The sequence below is a fragment of the Triturus cristatus genome, chromosome 9 (genome assembly GCF_964204655.1).
Source record: "Triturus cristatus chromosome 9, aTriCri1.1, whole genome shotgun sequence".
NCBI classification, from domain to species: domain Eukaryota; kingdom Metazoa; phylum Chordata; class Amphibia; order Caudata; family Salamandridae; genus Triturus; species Triturus cristatus.
Genome location: NC_140592.1, coordinates 1,057,842,966 through 1,057,861,391, shown reverse-complemented (window position 1 = coordinate 1,057,861,391; position 18,426 = coordinate 1,057,842,966). Strand labels below are relative to the sequence as shown.

The 18,426-nt window shown below is 45.8% G+C and overlaps 1 protein-coding gene across 1 annotated transcript in view; it reads left to right on the top strand.

Moving 5' to 3' along the window:
• FBXO33 (F-box protein 33) overlaps nt 1–10,559 on the top strand; it is a 112,046-nt gene extending 101,487 nt beyond the window's left edge. The window contains exon 4 of the mRNA XM_085626935.1: nt 8,474–10,559. Within this exon, the coding sequence (XP_085483061.1) occupies nt 8,474–8,745 (272 nt within the window). The 3' untranslated portion in view covers nt 8,746–10,559. The remainder of the gene's footprint in view (nt 1–8,473) is intronic.
• Nucleotides 10,560–18,426: the final 7,867 nt, after the last annotated feature.

Here is an 18,426-nt window from a genome sequence, read left to right as displayed (position 1 = left end):
GACAATGCCTTTTATGAATGTGTTTTGAAAACATGGAAGCGGTGCTTATGAGAAGCAAGGCTGGCAGTAACCGCGCCTCTTTAACTGCCAACCTTGCTTCTCGTAAGCAAGGACTGTAAGTACAAAGTGCGTGTTTACGCACCACTTGCAAGGTTTCAAAACATAAATAAAAGGCATTGTCATTTACAATGACAATAGCTCAAACTCTTGTAAATGCGAGACCTATTGCATTGCAAATGCTTGTTGTCTTACCTTTCAGAAGCATGGAGCGCAATGGCGAGCAGAGAGAGGGTGATGCAAGAGTTCTGAACTCACTGGCCTGGCAGGTTGCTGGCAGTGCATATACCCCCCCCCCCCCCCCCCCCCCACCCACCCACCACCCGTGTGGCAGCCCAGGTGCACACACACAGGTCTTTAACCCCATCTGTGCCCATGACGAGTCCAGCTCGTCATGGCACCCACCCACGGGGGAAGCGCTGGCGCTCCCCCCGTGAGAGGGCTTTCTTTTTTTTTTTTTTTTTTTTTTTTTTTACTGGGAAGGCAGGGGAAGACCCCCTCCCTCCCCGCATCATCAATGACGTCCGCGCGCGAGCCACGCGGACGTCATTGGAGGTTTCCCGTTTGCTCTCCGAGGCGCAGGAAGCCATTTGCTTCCTGCGCGTCGGAGAGTAAAGGTGAGTTTTGGGGCTGGGGAGGGGTTTTTTTTTTTTTTTTTTTGCATCGGTGGGTTTGGGTTAGGGTGGGGGCACTTTGGTATGCCCAGGCATGCCACGAGGCTCGGCTTCGTCCGTGTGTGCCTGTTGTTGCTTCCCTGTGAAATGGATCCAAATTTGAAAAACGCTCGTCTTTCTAGTTGCTTCCCTGTGAAATGGATCCAAACATGCAGAGAAATGCCCTTCTTTTTAATGTTTCAAATCCAAAGTGCAGCAGCATGTAGAGAAATAGAATTTCTTATATGATACCTAACTAATAGCAAGACAGAGGGGTTGCAAAGTGGCCAGATTGGTTTTTTTTACATCCAAATATACCAGCATCACTTTACAGAGTTTGCGAGTGAAGTGCTACTTTCATTTTCTCGTCTTTCTTTGAAGAGCATTGTTGTTTCCAGGTTGGGAGAGTGTACCATTCCTGGAGGTACTGCAATACCTGGTTGATGGGTGGATTGGAAAACACAATGTGTACCATGGCTCTGTGTTTATGGATGTGGTCTTTTTATACCATACTGCTTACGTTTTGTAAGGATGTAACCAATGGACAGTGAAACGGTTCCCTTCAGGGCCCTCTAGTCATGTCTATAACTTTTCAGGTGAAACCACTCGCTGATTTCTGAATAGTTAGTGAGAGATCGTTTAGGTAACCATGTTGTTTCTGCTTACATTTCACATGCTTTGCATTCCCTATGAGTGGTTGCTTTTTTTCTTTTTTTTTTTTTTTTAGGCAGCATATTACTCTTATCAAGTGCATAATTTGAATTGTGTCACATCCAAGTGTTTATAGCGGGCACAATTAGGTTACAGCTGAAGGCAGTGCGAGTTTCAGTGGGCAAGTATGGTGTTCAGTGGGGATGTGGCACTATGGCCAGAGCTGTGGAATTTGGAACTGGGGAACCGGGTTCCGCATTCATGACCAGTCCACCACACCACACCACTGTACTGAGGGAGCACATTCCCATGCTAGACCGTAGAAGGCCCCACTAGACCTTAGAAGGCTTGATGTCTTAGCACAAGCAGGTGTACCGTAGTGGTGTCAATTGTGGGTTAACTTTGAAGGCCTGTCCACCACAATCCATACTGAAGTCCATCTCAAATTTCTCACCTCCCAGCGTTCCCCTGGGTCTCCCGGTAAAAATGGTGCCACACTTGTGTGGGAGGCCCAAGTACCCGCGACAGGCAAGGGCCCAAAACGTAGTGAGGTGACATCAAAATTGCCTATCTCAAAACCACCTGGTTTTGCAAGGGGGTCACTTGGGTTTTTGGCCCGGTGCTCGGCGGCAATCTAGGGAAACTACCAAACGCATACATTTCTGAAAACTAGACACCCGGGGGCTTCCAGGGAGGTATGGCTTGCATGGATCCCCCAACGTTTCCTTAACCAGAATCCCCTGCAAACCTCAATTTTAGCAGAAAAAATCACTTTTTTTCCGGGTGTCTAGTTTTCAGAAATGTATGGGTTTCGTAGGTTTCCCTAGATGGCCGCCGAGCACCGGTCCAAAAACCCAAGTGACCCCCCTTGCAAAACCAGGTGGTTTTGAGATGGGCAATTTTGATGTTACCTCACTACGTTTTGCGCCGTTTCAGATTGCGGGCACTAGGCCAACCCACACAAGTGAGGTACCGTTTTTCTCGTAAGACTTTGGGGAACGCGGGGTGGGTGGAAATTTGTGGATCCACGCAGATTCCGGAACTTTCCACCACAAATGTGGGGAAAATGTGGTTTTTTTGACAATTTTTTAGGTTTGCAAGGGTTTCTGGGTAACAGACCCTGGTGGGAGGCAGTCAAGTCACTCCATCCTGGATTCCCCTGGGTGTCTAGTTTTCAAAAATGTATAGGTTTGCTAGGTTTCCCAAGGTGCCCGCAGAGCTAGGGTTAAAAAACTAGAGCTAGGCACTTTGCCAAAAAAGGGTACATTTTCACTGCGATATTGAGTTGTGACCACGTTGAGTTTTGCGCCGTTTCCTGTCGCGGGCACTATGCCTACCCACACAAGTGAGGTACCATTTTTATCGGGAGACTTAGGGTAATTCAGATTTGTAAAGGAACTGTTATTATCTATTGACTTTCGATGCATTTCTGCCTTCCAAATGAAAGACATTGTGTAAAAAAGAAGTCTTACTAAAAAATGACTGATAATTCTCATGCTAGTATGAGTATTCCCAATTTCAGAAATGTGCAAATATCTACTGTTTCTAAACTATATTTTGTTCCCATTTCAGAAATACATAGGTGCCTTTCATACCGATTTTTCCATGTACACATTTTTACAGAATTACTATATACCCGGTACATAATAAAAAACCATTGCAAGTTGCTGCTCAGTTTTTGGCTCTGGGCTCATCGGGTTCTTGGTGAACCTACAAGTCCTATATATCCCCACAACCAGTAATGTCCAGCGGATGCAACGGTATATTGCTTTCAAAGAGCTGTCATAATTAGAAGAAGTTACAGGTGAAAACGTTGCCACAAAAGGCTGTTTTTTTTCAACTAATTTTCAATTTATCCTATATTAAACTGTTTGTTTCTATAAAAAAACCTTGATGGATCTACACAAATGACCCCTTGCTGAATTCAGAATTTTGTCTTCTCGAAAATGTATAGCTTTCCAGGATCCGTTATTGCTTTTGTACCCATTTCTGCCATTAACTGGAAAGAGGTCAAAAGCACAAAAAATAGCAAAAATAGGCTATGTCCCAGAAAAATGCCAAAACTGTGTAAAAAATGTTGGGTTTCTGACAAAAGTCTGGTATCCCCGAAAAGCTGGGAAAATGGTGATTTCAACCCCACAATCCCTTTTTTAGGTCTCGGCTAGCGAAGGCTGCGCTTGCGCAGTCTCGCTCGCGAGACCTAATGACTTGGAGAAGAGGGGCTTGAACCCGCCCCTCTTCTCCCCTGTTCTCCATTGGCTGGCCTCTTGAATGCTGGCCAGCCATTGGAGAAGAGGTCCATCACTCCGAACAGGCCCCGTCCTTTTCGGATTCGTGGGCGTGTTTTTTCCAACTTTTCTAATTATCTCCTCCAGCCAATGGCAAGAGGAGAACACGCCCCCGAATCCACCACTGCCTTTCTCCGAGGCATTTGTGCTTCGCCTCGGAGAAAGGCAGTCGTGTGCTTGTTTCCCCACTTCGACCACTGCCCTTATCAAAGTTGAAATGATGGCATGTATGCTCGTCATGCATGCTGATGCACATAGCGCGTTTGTAACTGGAGTTTACTCATGTGGTACTATAGCTGTATCCGTTGTGTATACAAAGGACGCTTGCAAGTCTTCACTGCTTCTGTCCATGTTCATTCCTCGTACCACTTCTAGTATTGGCCATAAGAAATCAACCTGTCTTGTGTGCGTTCGCGAAGCTTGCAGCAACATTTTTATTATACCACTGTAAAGTGTGTACGTTGTCGATGTCCATTTCTTTGCTGTGACGCAGTCACTCAGTTTAACTATGTGAACGTGATTGACCCTTCCCGACAGCCTACTTCCGCTGCGACGCCATCTTCCTCATCGTACAGGCCCAGCAGTTGTCGGACACGAAAGGGGGCTGCCGTCTGTCCGAGAGACTGGGAAGCCGCCCGCCACGCTATGAAGAGGGGCCATCTAAGTCCCTTACAATACTGAAACCCGGCTTCGACGTGGCCATTTAAGCAACCTACCAATCAACAAGGAACGGAGCTGCCCTACACCCCTTGTCCTTTGAGTATGCTGACCTCCGGACCCGTTTAAGCACCTTGTTCGTCCTCGCACCCGAGACTCCCCAGTGCCCGGCTGGGCCACAGCAAAATGCCGAAGTTCCAGGCTAACGGGTCTGAGGCGTGCCGTCTTGGGCGGGCTCCGAGGGGTGACGGGATGGATGGCCCCAGCACTTCTCCCGGACGCCCTGGTGCCTGGTTCTGCGCTCTGACCCGGCTTTTTCGGCCGTTAGCCCGCCTTGTCGCTGCCTCTTGCTGCTCCCTGCGCCGCTACTGGGCTGCCTGCCCCTGCGCTCCTGCTGGCTTACTTTATGAGCCTCACACCGACCGCGTTTTAATATAGCTCAGGAGGAGGAGGTTAAGTCACCGGCACGATACAGGTATGTTGCATGCTGCAGTTCTCGGGGGTATCATACCAATAAGGTGGCTTATGCTACTAATGCACTTGCGACTGTCTTGTCGTTAATCTCCAGTCGCAGGGGGGTGAGGGGGGGTGGAATTTGCGCTTCGTAGACAGATGTACATCTCGTAACTGTCGGGGTATGATATGGGTAATGTAGGTCAGATAGACGGTTCACTGGCTGCAAATATGTAATCTCTGGTCGCGGGCTAATAGATATTATCATAGCTTAGTTTAAAGGTGTTATCTCCCTTCTCGAGCGTTGCATGAAATTCGCAGGTTCCAGGTATGTGACCTTGTAAGGTTACTCAATGAACTCGTGCACTTGTTTACAAAATCCTTGTGTAACCTCCTGTTCCAAACATCTCCTCTAACGTGTAGTTGATATGTTACATTCCCTGCCGGTTGCATCTCGATATTTCCTTCTTCATAGGCTGCTAAAGTGAGCTTCCTTGGGTTGGGTAGAAAGTAACACCTGTCGTTAAGGTCCATAAACAACTAAATTTGCACGGGGTGCCCTCAAATGGTCACTGTACGTGTAATCATGGACCGATCTATAGGCAGAGTTTAACTGATTGAAATTATTTAATTTTTCTGGCCAAATTGCCACATGACAAAGTTTTTTGTTGTTGTTTTTCCTGATGTTTTTTTGGATCTGAGAGACTTCTACTGAAAAGCTGTAAGTAGGTTAATTTAGACGATCCAGTTTATCATTTTTCAAGTACAGCCAAATTGTTTTTGTTAAAAAAAGCAAGTGAGAGAGGGCAAAATAAATCTGAGTCAGATCTGTTTTTTTGTGTAATATGGGCTAGGGCAAGAGTTTGCAAGTGCTTTAATGGAAGAAGTTTTCCACCTCTCACGGATGAATGTTTGCCACATGACAGGAAGAGGGCCTGAGCTAGCATCAAGTTTATATAAAGAGCACAGAAGGTCAGTCGGCACCATAAAACTAGAATCTGAGCTTTAACTTGCAATGTGGTGGTCAGTTTCTTTTATACATGTGCGGCCGTAAGTACGTCCTACGTTTGCATGTTTGATAAAGCATTTGCTTAAACACATTATATCAAAAAGTGATACTGCCTGCAAAAACAGATAACACGTTTATGGAATGCGACTCGTTCACGTTTGTTGCGCTTCCTCACCACTGCTTGTACTATTGGTTGTCCATGGCTTGTCTCTTTAAAGCCTAGCAATGCTCTACTCCCCACATGTCTACTGCTCTACAAGGCCTGATCTCCCACCTAGCCTTTGCCTCTTTGCTACTTTATCTACATATTTTCTCAGATATGTTACTCGCAATACGGACATGTAACTTGAGATTTCTGCTATGTCCAATTAAATTTCTCTGTTCTCGCGATGCTCATGTCTACTGCCCACCCCCTCTGGTCCTGACTCTATTATCGTTTTCTGTACTACTAGCTTAGGCCTGTGTTTCTCCTTTAAAATGTCCATCTATACACTAATTTCTGCTAATGCTTTCATTGACATGAGTGGGCTGTATTCATTTTCATTTTCTTCATTTACTATAACAGTTGTCTGCCATTTATGGATCACCAAAGGAATTAAAGGTCAATTGCTTTCAGCAAAGAGGGAGGTATAGTTTCAGATAAATTCTGGTCTCGGTGAATATGAGTAGGTAAAGAAAAAGATGTGCCCAAATACCTTTGACTTTAGGCATCTGCATCCGGACAGGTCACAACTCAGACGAAAAGGATTGCTGATTGTCCTTTAGGTGAAATATTTTAAAGCTGGACTCTTGTTTGAGCAAAAAAGAGTCTCCAGTGCGTTCGAGTGACCTTCCACTGCATGCATCTTTGTACAGTGCATACACACTTGATGTACGGAGGAGGAAATGTGTGGGTGGGGGGGTGGTATTCTCACATCTCAACAACAACCGAGGAGCAGACTCCGTTGCATTTTGTGATCTATTATTTCTAAAGTGCGCGTGGAAGCCTGTTCGAATGTGTCTGACTTCGTTTTGAAAGAGGTGGCCATGGGATTTTACGTTTTATAGCCTGATCATATAATAAAACTCTTTGATTTAGGCTTCAGAGCCCGATCCCAATAACATTACTGGCACTTTGTTATCTTGTATCAGTAGAACCTATTGTGATGCTGTAGAAATATCTTTTGAAGTATGTGTATGTATGTGGCTCTGTCTGTGTGTGTGTGTGTGTGGCTCTGTGTGTGTGGGGGAGGCTCTATGTGTATATGTGTGTGTGCCTCTGTGTGGGTGGCTTTTTTTGTAGGTGGCTCTATGCGTGGGTGGATCTGTCTGTGTGTGGGTAACTGTGTGTAGGTGGCTCTATTTGTGTGGGTTGCTCTATGTGAATAGCTCTGTGTAGGTGGCTATGTGTGGGTGGCTATATGTGTGTGGCTCTGTGTGGGTGCAAATGCAATAGGTCTTGCATTTGAGAGAGATTAAGCTATTGACATTTAAAGAAACAGCATTGTTATTTACAATGTGTTAAAAACAAAAACATAAACAAAAACAATGTCATGAGCAATGCCAATAGCTCTAACTTTAACAATGCCGAGACCATTGCATTGTAAATGCTTGTTGATAACATTTGCAGGGAAAAACCCAGATGCTTTCATTTGCAGCCCATTTTTCCAATTTTTCCGAAAAAAAACAAAATTTTGCTGTATTTTGGCTCATTTCTGTGACCCCTCTAGGGGAATCCACAAACCCTGAGTACCTTTAGAAACCCCATGATGTTGGAAGAAAAGGACGCAAATTTGGCGTGGATACCTAATGTGGTCAAAAAGTTACAGGGGCCTAAGCGCGCACTAGCCCAAATAGCCAAAAAAAGGCTTGGCACAGGAGGGGGGAAAGGCCTGGCAGCGAAGGGGTTAAAAGACCATTCGCTTGTTAATGGGGCTTTGTTGGTTTTTCACCCCTTCTATAGCCCCTGCATCGCCACTCTGACTATTGCTGGAAGAATTAGCACGTTACACAATACCAAGCCCTGTCTGCTGAAACCCTGAGGAATCTGGTTTTTGCTTGCAGGAATCGGGAGGCGGGAGACTAGCCTTGAAATCGGTAGTCTCCCGCCGGAATCTGGAGGGTTGGCATGTCTGCATGCGTGCTGATCGGTCACCTGCCATCTCGCTCCCAGTTCGCAAACACACTCAACCAATCTGAGGAACCTTCCTTGCCCCGCACGGCAGCAAACAAGCCCACCAGTCCTCTTTGTTAAAATGATAGAGCAAGGATAATACATTTATTACACCCGGTGTCAGTTTTTAGGACCTAATTGATAAGTGGTTCATGCAGACATCAATTGTATATAGTACTGTTTTTATTCAAGCCAAAGTCAGTTTCCCAAAGTAAAAAAAACTTACAACAAAATTTCTTGGATACTAATTTGCTGATCACACTTCTTTAGTACGGTGCTAACTTTTACAAAACTGTTGTCTTTACCATAAGAACTGTACTGGTTAGGGTTATTAACCCCAAGGGCAAAACTGTTATGTTATTTTGTTATATTATTGCCATTGATAACTGATGAGTAAATTACCTGTGTGCTGAACGATTTTTTTTTTTTTTTTTTAGTATTAATCAAAAATGCTTTACGTTCAGAAAATCTGCTTGTAAATAGGTTGTTTTTTCCTTCGTGAAATGTATTTTTCTTGCATTGCTCTGATTTGCTGTTTGACTTTGTCTTACAGGTTACACGGTCTGGGCGCACAATCTCATTGCGATCGCCCGCCTCCGTGGCTCCGACCTGAAAGTGCTGGAGGTGACGGAAGACAGCATTGATTTCGACCAGGGGGAGCTGACCGACCAGGACGTGGACCCCGTGCACAACCTCATAGAGCAGGTGTCCCTGGGGCTGGGCCGGCCTTGGCACGCCGTCATGGACATCGAGCTGCTCGGCGTCTTTGCCGAGCCATTCCGGCACTTCTACAGGGAGATGCAAAGCTTCAGCGAAGGCATTTAGCTTTCTTTGGTTTTTTTTTTTTTTTTTTTAGTATTATTTAAAGTTCCTGTGGTTACATAAGCAAGTAGGGTCCTATTATGTTTTCTCAGTAGTGTGAAATAACCCTTTGTGCTGTGTTTATTCAGTATTAGCTATATAGAAATATATATGTATATTCTACTTCTTGATCAAAGAGTGTAGTCGGGTATTGGTTTAGAAGTCGAAAGTGACACTGTTTAGGGCTTTCACGGATAATGGACGTGTCCACCACCACACCTTTGGAGAGATCCACCTGAAGGTTGTCTGAGATTGTATTCTATTTTTTACCAAGTAATTACGCGTAAGCTGTGTTTTTACTATTATGTATCAGAATGCTGTGCTCAGGAGCCAAACCTTTTATTTTAATGAAAAGTAGTCCAGGAGGTTTATCTGCAATCCACTGTTGCCATGCATTCTAGTAGCATTTTATCAGCTTGGTGAAAACGACGACAGCACTTTGTAAGGACACATCTTGACCTCTGTTATCAAAGAGAGAGATATCTTTCCTTTAATCAACTTTGGACAATAAGTTCCACCCTCCCAGTACTCCGATTCGGCCATTTGTTTTCACGCTATAACCTAAGAAGGTTAGGTTAGGCAGTTTTCCAAATGCCTTCCCTTCGTTAAGTTCCCAGCCTGTTGATTCTTAGGTCCGATTTTGTAGCATTATCAATTGATCCATTCAGATTAGCTCAGGACGTAGTCTTGATATATATATATAAACGTACAGATAGAAAGAAATACTCCGAGGGGGTATTCATGTTATGTGAGCTGAAACTTACTTGCTAGCAGACATTAGTCGTGAAATCCCTAGCAACCAAGTCACTGGATTTTCTCTGTCAGCGCCTGTGTCAGCTGCCAAAGAATAGGTTAGACATGAAGAAGTGCCCACATGCTGGCAGGGAGGCGGGCCAACACCCGGCCAGCCGGATACTGCTGGATTGTATATTAGAAGGTCGACTTTCGACCTGTGGTACACAGCTGTGCTGTGGCTCGGTCACAACCTCAGAACTCTAAAACAAACATGCACCTGTTTCACTGTGACTAGTGAATGTAAGGAATCGAAAGAGGGAAGAAAAAAGCTTGTTCTATCACAGGTTTGAGCTGCTATGATGCATGAAGAACATTCCATGAAGTTTGTTTTAAAATCTCGTTATATCTGAGAGGCTTTAAAAGCCGATTTAACTGTTTCAGGGCAACCGCGGTACAGACGTGGTCTCTGTGAGACTTCCACCTGACCCCAGTTTTAAGTGGTACGAATGTTGTGCATTTAATGATAAAAGGACAGTCTGCAATAATAACGAAGTAAAAGTGGCCGACGTGGGTGCCCAGCAGTGCTGAGACCTGGCTGCTCTCTTGTAAGCTTTGGAAAACATTTATGCAACAGATGTCCAGATATGATTCTATTTATGGAAAAAGTTTATATGTGTTTTACAAATGGTTTTACCATCTTATATTAAAATAAAAGACCTTTGACAGGCGTGCGCTGTTTTGTCTCCAGTGAGCACATACCATGCGGGTTTTATATGTACATCAGTAGAGTGAATCCACTGGCACAGAGTGTGAATATGCCAGATGTGGTGAGATTTTATCTAAATGTGATCAGATAGCGTAAACTAACTCCTGACAGAAATTATATGGAAACCAGCTGAATGTTTGAAATGACTGATGCTGTATGGTTTATGTTAAATGTATATTTTAATCAATGAATAAAGCATTACAAAATGTCTGTTTGCTATATATTTTATTGTATGAGCAGAAGATTTTAGTTTAAAATAAAAAGTAGCAATCATGAACATTGTTTTTTCAGCTTTCTTGCGTTTACCGTAGTAAATCAAAAGGTAGAAGATGTGTTCTGGTGTCTGTGCTTGCCGTTCTTGTATTCTGGGTACCAGGGGTTTAATACCGACCTCAGAAGTTGACTGAAAATTGTGATTTTTGGGCAAATTACTTAATCTCCCTGTGCCTGAAGTGTAAAAAAAATGTCAGATGCAGTTATACACACATAAGATGTAATTCAAATATATAAATCTCCACTTAAGGTACACAATTTTATTTCGTCTGACAACACCCCCATAATGTAGAGCAGTGCATTGCTCACCAGATACTTTGGTGTTCTAGAAATAGAAGTACTTCATTTATTTTGCCAAGATCTATTGGTGTTTTTTACCCCATGTGTTTGTTGGGAATTCTGTCTTGAAAACACATGGAGAGGCAAACATAAGTAGGAACTTACTGAGGAAGAGTGTTCTAAGACAATAGGTAACCAACCCTCTTGTAAAATGCGAGATTTAAACTACCATTTAACTTCCATCATCAGATGTATATCGCGCTGAAAATGTTGATGAATATACCTAGGGGTGCAAAAGGTTTTTTCAATCCAACGCTTATTTTTATCATATGGTATGGCCGTGCCCAATCATATCGGCATTCTGAGAGATGGTCAGAATTAATGGCGTTCTTGCTTAGCAGAGTGCCTAAGTGTGAACTGATGAGGTATTTGTGGGAATATTATCAATACCCAAGAGTGTGAAGGCCAAAGTGAGATTTGTAGATTTGGGGTTCTTGCATTGCAATAGCCTGCTGGTTGCCAGTGCCCCTCAGCATCTGCCTAGGTGGCACAAGATGCAAAAACGGGTAACAGGTAAGTGTTCTGTTTTGGAAACTATGGCACCAACCTGCGGTAGGCCTATATTGGCTACTGTGCCGGAGATGGTAACTTGCTTAAACCTGCGACTAGGTCACACATTTACCCAACCTGAATGACATGACACAATGATTTAATATTTCTGGAATGGTCAGTTTCTTAATTACATAAAGGTATTGCACTTCCAAAGTAATTGTATGCCGTTGGTACGATATTATTGTATGCCTGTTTCCCTTAATGCAAATAAAATTGACAAGTTATTTCTTGCAATTACTGTTGAGGTCACTGACAAAATCACACCATAGTTCTGTATGTGAAAGTTTGTTGTGAATATACTGTTTAGTTCATTAGCGCGAGTACGATGATGCAGCATATTGTGCGAATTTCTGGTTCTTTATGGCAATAAAATGTAAATAGTTAAAATAAGGGTTGTTGGGTATTCTGACTTTCCATAATTTTTTCCAGCTTGGAAATACCAGATGCTCATGGGGATAGATGGCTTATGATAACACAGATGATCGAATAGTATGTTTTCCTGATCCCTACAAATGTAGTCTTTCATTAGAAGAAAAACTAATGCTTGTAGCACATGCTGTTGCAGGCACACATGCTCTTTATGGTCCTCTTGACACTGACTCACTGATGATCCTTATGATTTTAATGTTGGCCGCCCTAGTGATTTGGACTTTGAGAACTCCCCAATAAAGACGTCACACCCTGATGAAACCACAGCCTGTCATGAGGTTATACAAAGACTTTCACAAGGTTGCTATACAGGTCACCCATGAGGAAGACAACACATCTCCTGAAGAAATATAAAAGCGGAAGATGTAATAGTGTCATAGGGCAAGACGATCACTAATGCCAGTATTTGCTGTGGATTAGATGGTGCGACACAGCCTCTAGAGACATAAATCCCAGTATCATCCTCCAGTACCACACTTTGCTTGACCTCGGGCTTAAACCTAGAGATACAGAGCGACCTGTCCAACCATCAACCTTCTGTTTGATAAGGAACATCTCTTTGGGCCCCGGGTTGATGAGATACTGGAGATAGTAAAGAAAAATACGGAGACATTGAATTCTAAGAGGGTGCTGCAAACTATACCGTACAGGGACTCATTTAAAAAAAAAAAAAAAAAAAAAATGCATCTCAAGGGGAGAAAAACCGACCTTGCCCAAACAGCCACACTCATATCGGAGGCAGCAGTCTTTCCTCAAGCAAATGAGGGGGGGGGGGGTGTTTGGTACAACAAAGACTCTTACAGTGATAACAACAGGAGTAAGGGGAGAGGTGGCTTCCATAAAGGAGCTGCCAGCTCTAGACAGTGACACCCTCCCTCCCGCCCACCTGATCAAACCTCACCTGTAGTTTCCCACAATGCACTAGGCAATTTACTTTTGAGTGATCCCTCGACAGGCCCGGTGGGCTGTGATTCTTTGGTTTCAGGAGCGTGCTTTACCTCTAGGCTGCCAAGGACTAGTACTGCTAGTCCAAGGGAGTTCTGGAGTTCTCTTTGTGCCTTTGGCCCTTAAAGGGTTTCCTCTTTCCTTTGGAGCCAATTTCTGGTTTGGGTCAAGTCATAGTCGTGCAGTTGCAGGGTGGTTGCCACAGGGGCATGTTATCACACCTTTGCTTTGTGCAGGTCCTGAGGTGGCAGACTCAGGTCTTCTCTTTGTCTTTGGTAGCAAGTGGATTCAGATTTGATGGTCTGGTGCCAGTGGTGCCCCTTAAATCCTATCACTTGAAAATCTAGGGGTGTGGGTGCAAGTAGCCAATGCTGCCAGCCTCCGCAGTTAATCCGCTCCTGAGGTGACCAAATCAGGGGGTGTGTGCCACCTTTTCTACCCATAACCCTCTATTTTGCCACTTTTAAAAATGGCATAAACCTACCTTGGCTGTACAGACCAGGTAGCCCAACCTAGGGATTTGGCTAGCCTTTTGGAAGTGTACACCTCCTGACTACCTAATTTTCCCACCTGCTCGGGAGCAAATGTGCCTGGGGCAGGGGGATGGCTGTTTCCTTCTTTGGGAGGCAGCCTGGTTGCATATCAGAGACAGTGTAAGCTTTGAAGCTCACCTCCTTGATGTGTCCTTTAAATAGCCAACCTGTCGGGGAGGAAGGTGTCGCCTACTTTCCAGGCAGGCCTTTGTTTCTGACTCCTGGCAGTCTTCACACCTCCTGGAAGGAGGTCAGATTCCTGTCTTGGCAACAGTCTTTGCAGATTGTCTGCCAAGGCACAGGAAAGGCTAGGGCAACCTTTAAGGTAGCTACCTGCGTGCATGTCATATTCATTCTGACTTTGGGAAGAAGTCTGATTCGATGAGACAAGGCTCCAAGGCACTTTCAGAGTCCTAACCATCAGCATTGAGGGGGGAGGAGGGGTAACCATACAAAAGGGTACTATCCTACACCTCCTCCAACCTATGCGCTGGCACTGAAGCTGTTTGAGCCGAAACAGACACTAACCGCCTGCTTCGTGGAATCTGTCCTTCAGAAGCTGCAGGACAACCTCGAAGCCTGCCAGCGGCTCATCATGATCCACCCCCACACAGAACAGATCCTTGCCCACCCACCAGCTCTCCCCATGCAGATATCTATCAGACAACCCTGTTTTGAGGAGGCTCTAGAACTTCCACCGCCAAAATTGAGAAAGCGGCTCGACAAGGCTAACAGCCTTCTTCCACAGCCTCAGTCACCTGTTCCTTCACTGCCTTCTCCCCAGCCTCTAAGCTCACCTTTCCCACCTCTCCACACTGACCCCCTTCTTTACACATCAAGGCCTTATTATGTATAGTGCGCACTTTCCCCGTTTGCGCCTGGAACCCCTTACAACAGGTGTGACTGGCTTAAAGAGGAAAAGTGCCACCTATTACATAAAATGTGTGGATCCCAGGGCAGCTGCAAACTTGTGCTGCCCTGGGGGCAACGCAATCATGTGAAAAACGGTGCAGCTTTGAAGCAGCTGCTCAGTCTTTCACTCTGCAGGCGGCAACCCTTATGCACTTTTAACGGGGATTAGAGAGCCCCTGACAGGCGGGTGCAGTGAATGACTGAACCCACCTGCAAGGGGATGTGATGGGGGTTCTATGGACCCCTTAACCCCCTCCAGAGTGCTACCATCAGGGGGCGCACTGACAGTGTGCCACCTTTTGCCCGCGTCTTTATTATGGCGCGGGCGCAGAGGCAAAGGGATTTCCTCAATTGCATGGGGCAATGGCCTCATGCAAATGAGGGCATGCCCTCTTGAGAAAGCACCGGTGGTGTGTGTGTGCCAGCGCTTTCAGTATTACAGAAGGTGCCGCACAAGCGTATGAGGCCCCTTCTATAATAAAGTGCCCCAGGGGCGAGCAAAGTGGGCACTTAGTGTAATACTGCCCCACAGGGATCCCCATACTGACTTTGGGGATAAACACCCAAGGATGCTTATGACATGCCCCCACATGATGACACCTAGGATTTGTATGATTTGGACCCTCCAGGATCATGTACCCCGATCTTATCCCCACTTGGCTGTCACCACCAGATGACACCACCATGAAGCCCTCGGTAGAGCTGCCCCATTTCTTAATGTAGGCCTCCATAGGGATGCCATTGAGGAGTATTTTCTGCTAGAAACCTTATCCCCCTCACAACGCTCCATGCAGTACCTCCTGATGCTTAAAGGCATGTTTAAATCGGCCGCAGACATCCTTGGGGAGCCGGTTAAAGCTCGTGTAGTCTCTGCTTGGGTAGAGAAAGCCTCCCCTTCAGACCCACTCTACATCTGGTGTCCTCTCCCTCCAGACTCTTTAGTGGTGCATATGGCTCGCAAACGAGCCAACACACACAGTACCGGAGCTGTGCCACTGCCGGACAAATAAAGCAAGCACATCGAAACGGCTGGTAAGTGCATCTCAATAGGCCAACCAATGGCGCAGCGCCAACTCCATCTGCCTGCTTTCCCGATATGACCAGACCCACTGAAACGAGATGATGGTTCTCCTTCAACATCTCAGAGGAGTACCACAAAATAGGGTATGAGCTAGTGTTGGCAGGCCAATGTATTTCTAACACTACAGTAAGATGTGTCTTTGATGCAGCTGACTTCACTGCTCGCAGCATCAATTTGAGCGTGCTTCTACACAAACACGCTTGTTTCCATGTCTCCGGCTTCAAGCTGGACGTCTAACAGCATTTCCTCAACCTGCCCTTTGATGGGGGAGCACCTATTTGGCCACAGGTAGATGAGATTATAAAAAAGAGAAATAAAAAGGACAAAGAAGCCTTGAAGGCCATGGGTGCCCTTCAGACACCCTCCCCTTGTGGGTCCTTTCGCATGTCAGCCTACCAAGGCTGCTCCAAAGCTACCTCCCCAGACACCTTCACTTTCGTTCCATGTGCGCAGGCTCAGCAACTCTCCACAAGGGGCTACTTCTTAGGAGCATACTGGGGTAACCACTCCAAAGGTACAGGCAAGGCCAGCTCCCCTAAAGTAACTATCCACACCTTGCGCTCCCAACCACACAACACCTGTCCGGGGATGATGACTTCAGATATTCTTTCCCACGTGGCAACATGTCTCCTCAGACCATTGGGTGTTGGGTATCGTTCAACACAGTAACTGTTTGGAGCTCACCTCCCAACATACCACCACCTGTCCTTTCCTCAGAACACCGTCTGCTCCGGGAAGAGGTTCAAGTGCTCCTCACAGTGAGCATAAAGCCTGAACTACAAAATCTACATGGCTCAGAGATATATTCGCTCTACTCCCTCATTCCAAAGAAGGACAGGTCCCTCAAGTATATCCTGGACCTCTGGCCCCCAAAATGAATGCATCCTGTAAGAACACTTCCACATGGTCACTCTTTAGGATGTCATTCCTCTGCTAGAGCAAGGCAACTTCATGGCTGCACTCAAACTCAGACACCAACTTCCACATCCCCCATTCATTCAGCGCCTCATCACTACCTCAAGTTTGTTGCAAGGTGCTACTGTTAGGAGTTAAAACCACACCTTCGTACCTGGACGATTGGCCGACACAGCAGCAGGGTTGTGTGCACACACACACACACACACACACACACACACACACACACACACACACACACACACACAAGCCACCATAAACCTCTTACACTATCTGGGGTTTACCATCAGTGCTGTAAAGTTCCACCTAAAACCCTTTCAGATCCAACCATATTAAGGGGCAATCCTCAATACAGAAGTGGGCAAGGCCTATCCCAACCCAACAAGAGTCCAGTCCGTACATGTGTTGCTTCCTCTTTCATCTAGATCGACAGGTCTCAGTCCGGATGGTCATGTGCCACCTTGGCATTATAGCCGCCTGCATCGCCATAGTTTCCCGTGCAAGGTTACACATGGGCCCACTACAAGAATGCTTAAAGAATGCTTAAAGCATCAATGGTCTCAGGCAGAGGGTCTTTAGGATGATTTAGTGTTGATCAGCCACTGCACCCATCACTCTTTGCAGTGGTGGAACACCAACAATTTGTTGCATAGGCGGACTTTTCTCAACTCCATTCTGCAGATTAACATTACAATCAACGCATCTCTTAGGGGGTGGGTACCGCATCTACAGAAGCAGACTGTTCAAGAGCAGTAGGATCCTAGTCACCAGGGTCTCCACATCAACTTTCTAGAGCTTGTAGCTGTCCAGCTAGCGATTAAAATCTTCATTTTCACATTGTGGGCAAGGTAGTCCTTATCCGAATGGACTACACAACAGCCATGTACTACCTACAAAAACAGGGAGGCACTAGCTTTCCCTGCTACCTCGGACCATTTGACAGTGGGCTTTGAACCACAGGAGCCATCTGTTAGCTGAGTGTTGTCCACAAGTGAACAACAACTTTGTAAACCTTCTGATTAGGATGCAGCAACAACCATGAATCAGAACTCCACCTGCAAGTCCTCTTCCCATACTTCCAACAATGAGGGTTTTGCGATGCGGACCTCTTTACCACGGCAGAAAACACAAAATGCCCAAACATGCCTCCAGATTCCCACATCTACAGTCCATGGGCAAGGCACTATGGACAAATGGCCAGGAATACTTGCCTACCCTTTTCCCCTCTCACTCTCCTTCCATTTGTGGTTCAGAGGCTTTGACAAACCTCTCATCCCAGTGGCTTCCACCTGGACCAGACAGCCTGTGTTCACCACTCTCATAGAGCTCTCTGTGGTTCTGCATGAGAGGCTCCCAAAGAGGCCGGGTAATCTCACGCAGAACCATGATTAAATCTGGCATCCCGACCACAGGAGCCTCAACCTTGCGGTCCTGAGGTCTTTGGGGCAGATTTACCAGCCCCCTGCGCCACTGGTACTTCACTTTTTGTGACGTACTGGTGGCGCATGTTACGGCTCCATATTTATAAGGACAGGAAAAACCACCCTGCGTGGCTTTTCCTGTGATTGTAAATCTGGCTCCTTTACACGCAGCACTTTGCGTGAAAGGGGCATTCCATGGGTGTTGCTGTGGGTGTTCCCACGCAACACCCATGGAACACGACACATTTCCAGATTTCCGATGAATTGTAAATCTGGAAATGCGTCTGAATGCTACGCCACCATAGGGGTGGTGTAGCGAGGCACGAGTAGAAATATTTTCATTTCTCCTAGTTTTTTCCTCTTTCAATGCATTCTGCAGCACGCATTGAAAAAGGAAAATGCCTGTAGTGATTGGTTTTGTGCAGGAAGGTGCCCCTTCCTGCACAAAAACAATCTCCCCATGACGCAGCCATCCTTGCACCATGGTGCAAGGGTGCCTGCGCATGATAGCAGTTTGTGCACCAGCGCAGGGGAGAGCACAGGAATGCGACATATTATTGTAAATATGTCGCATTCCTGCGCTTTGGAAGTGGCGCAGCCAAAGGGCTTGCGGTGCCGTGCTGCAGCACTTCCTTGTAAATATGCCCTTAGAGTGCAGTGGTTACCTCAGTCTACCTCCTGAATGCATAAATATTCTAACAGAGGCACACAAACCTACCACTCATGCCTGCTACTGTGCCAAAT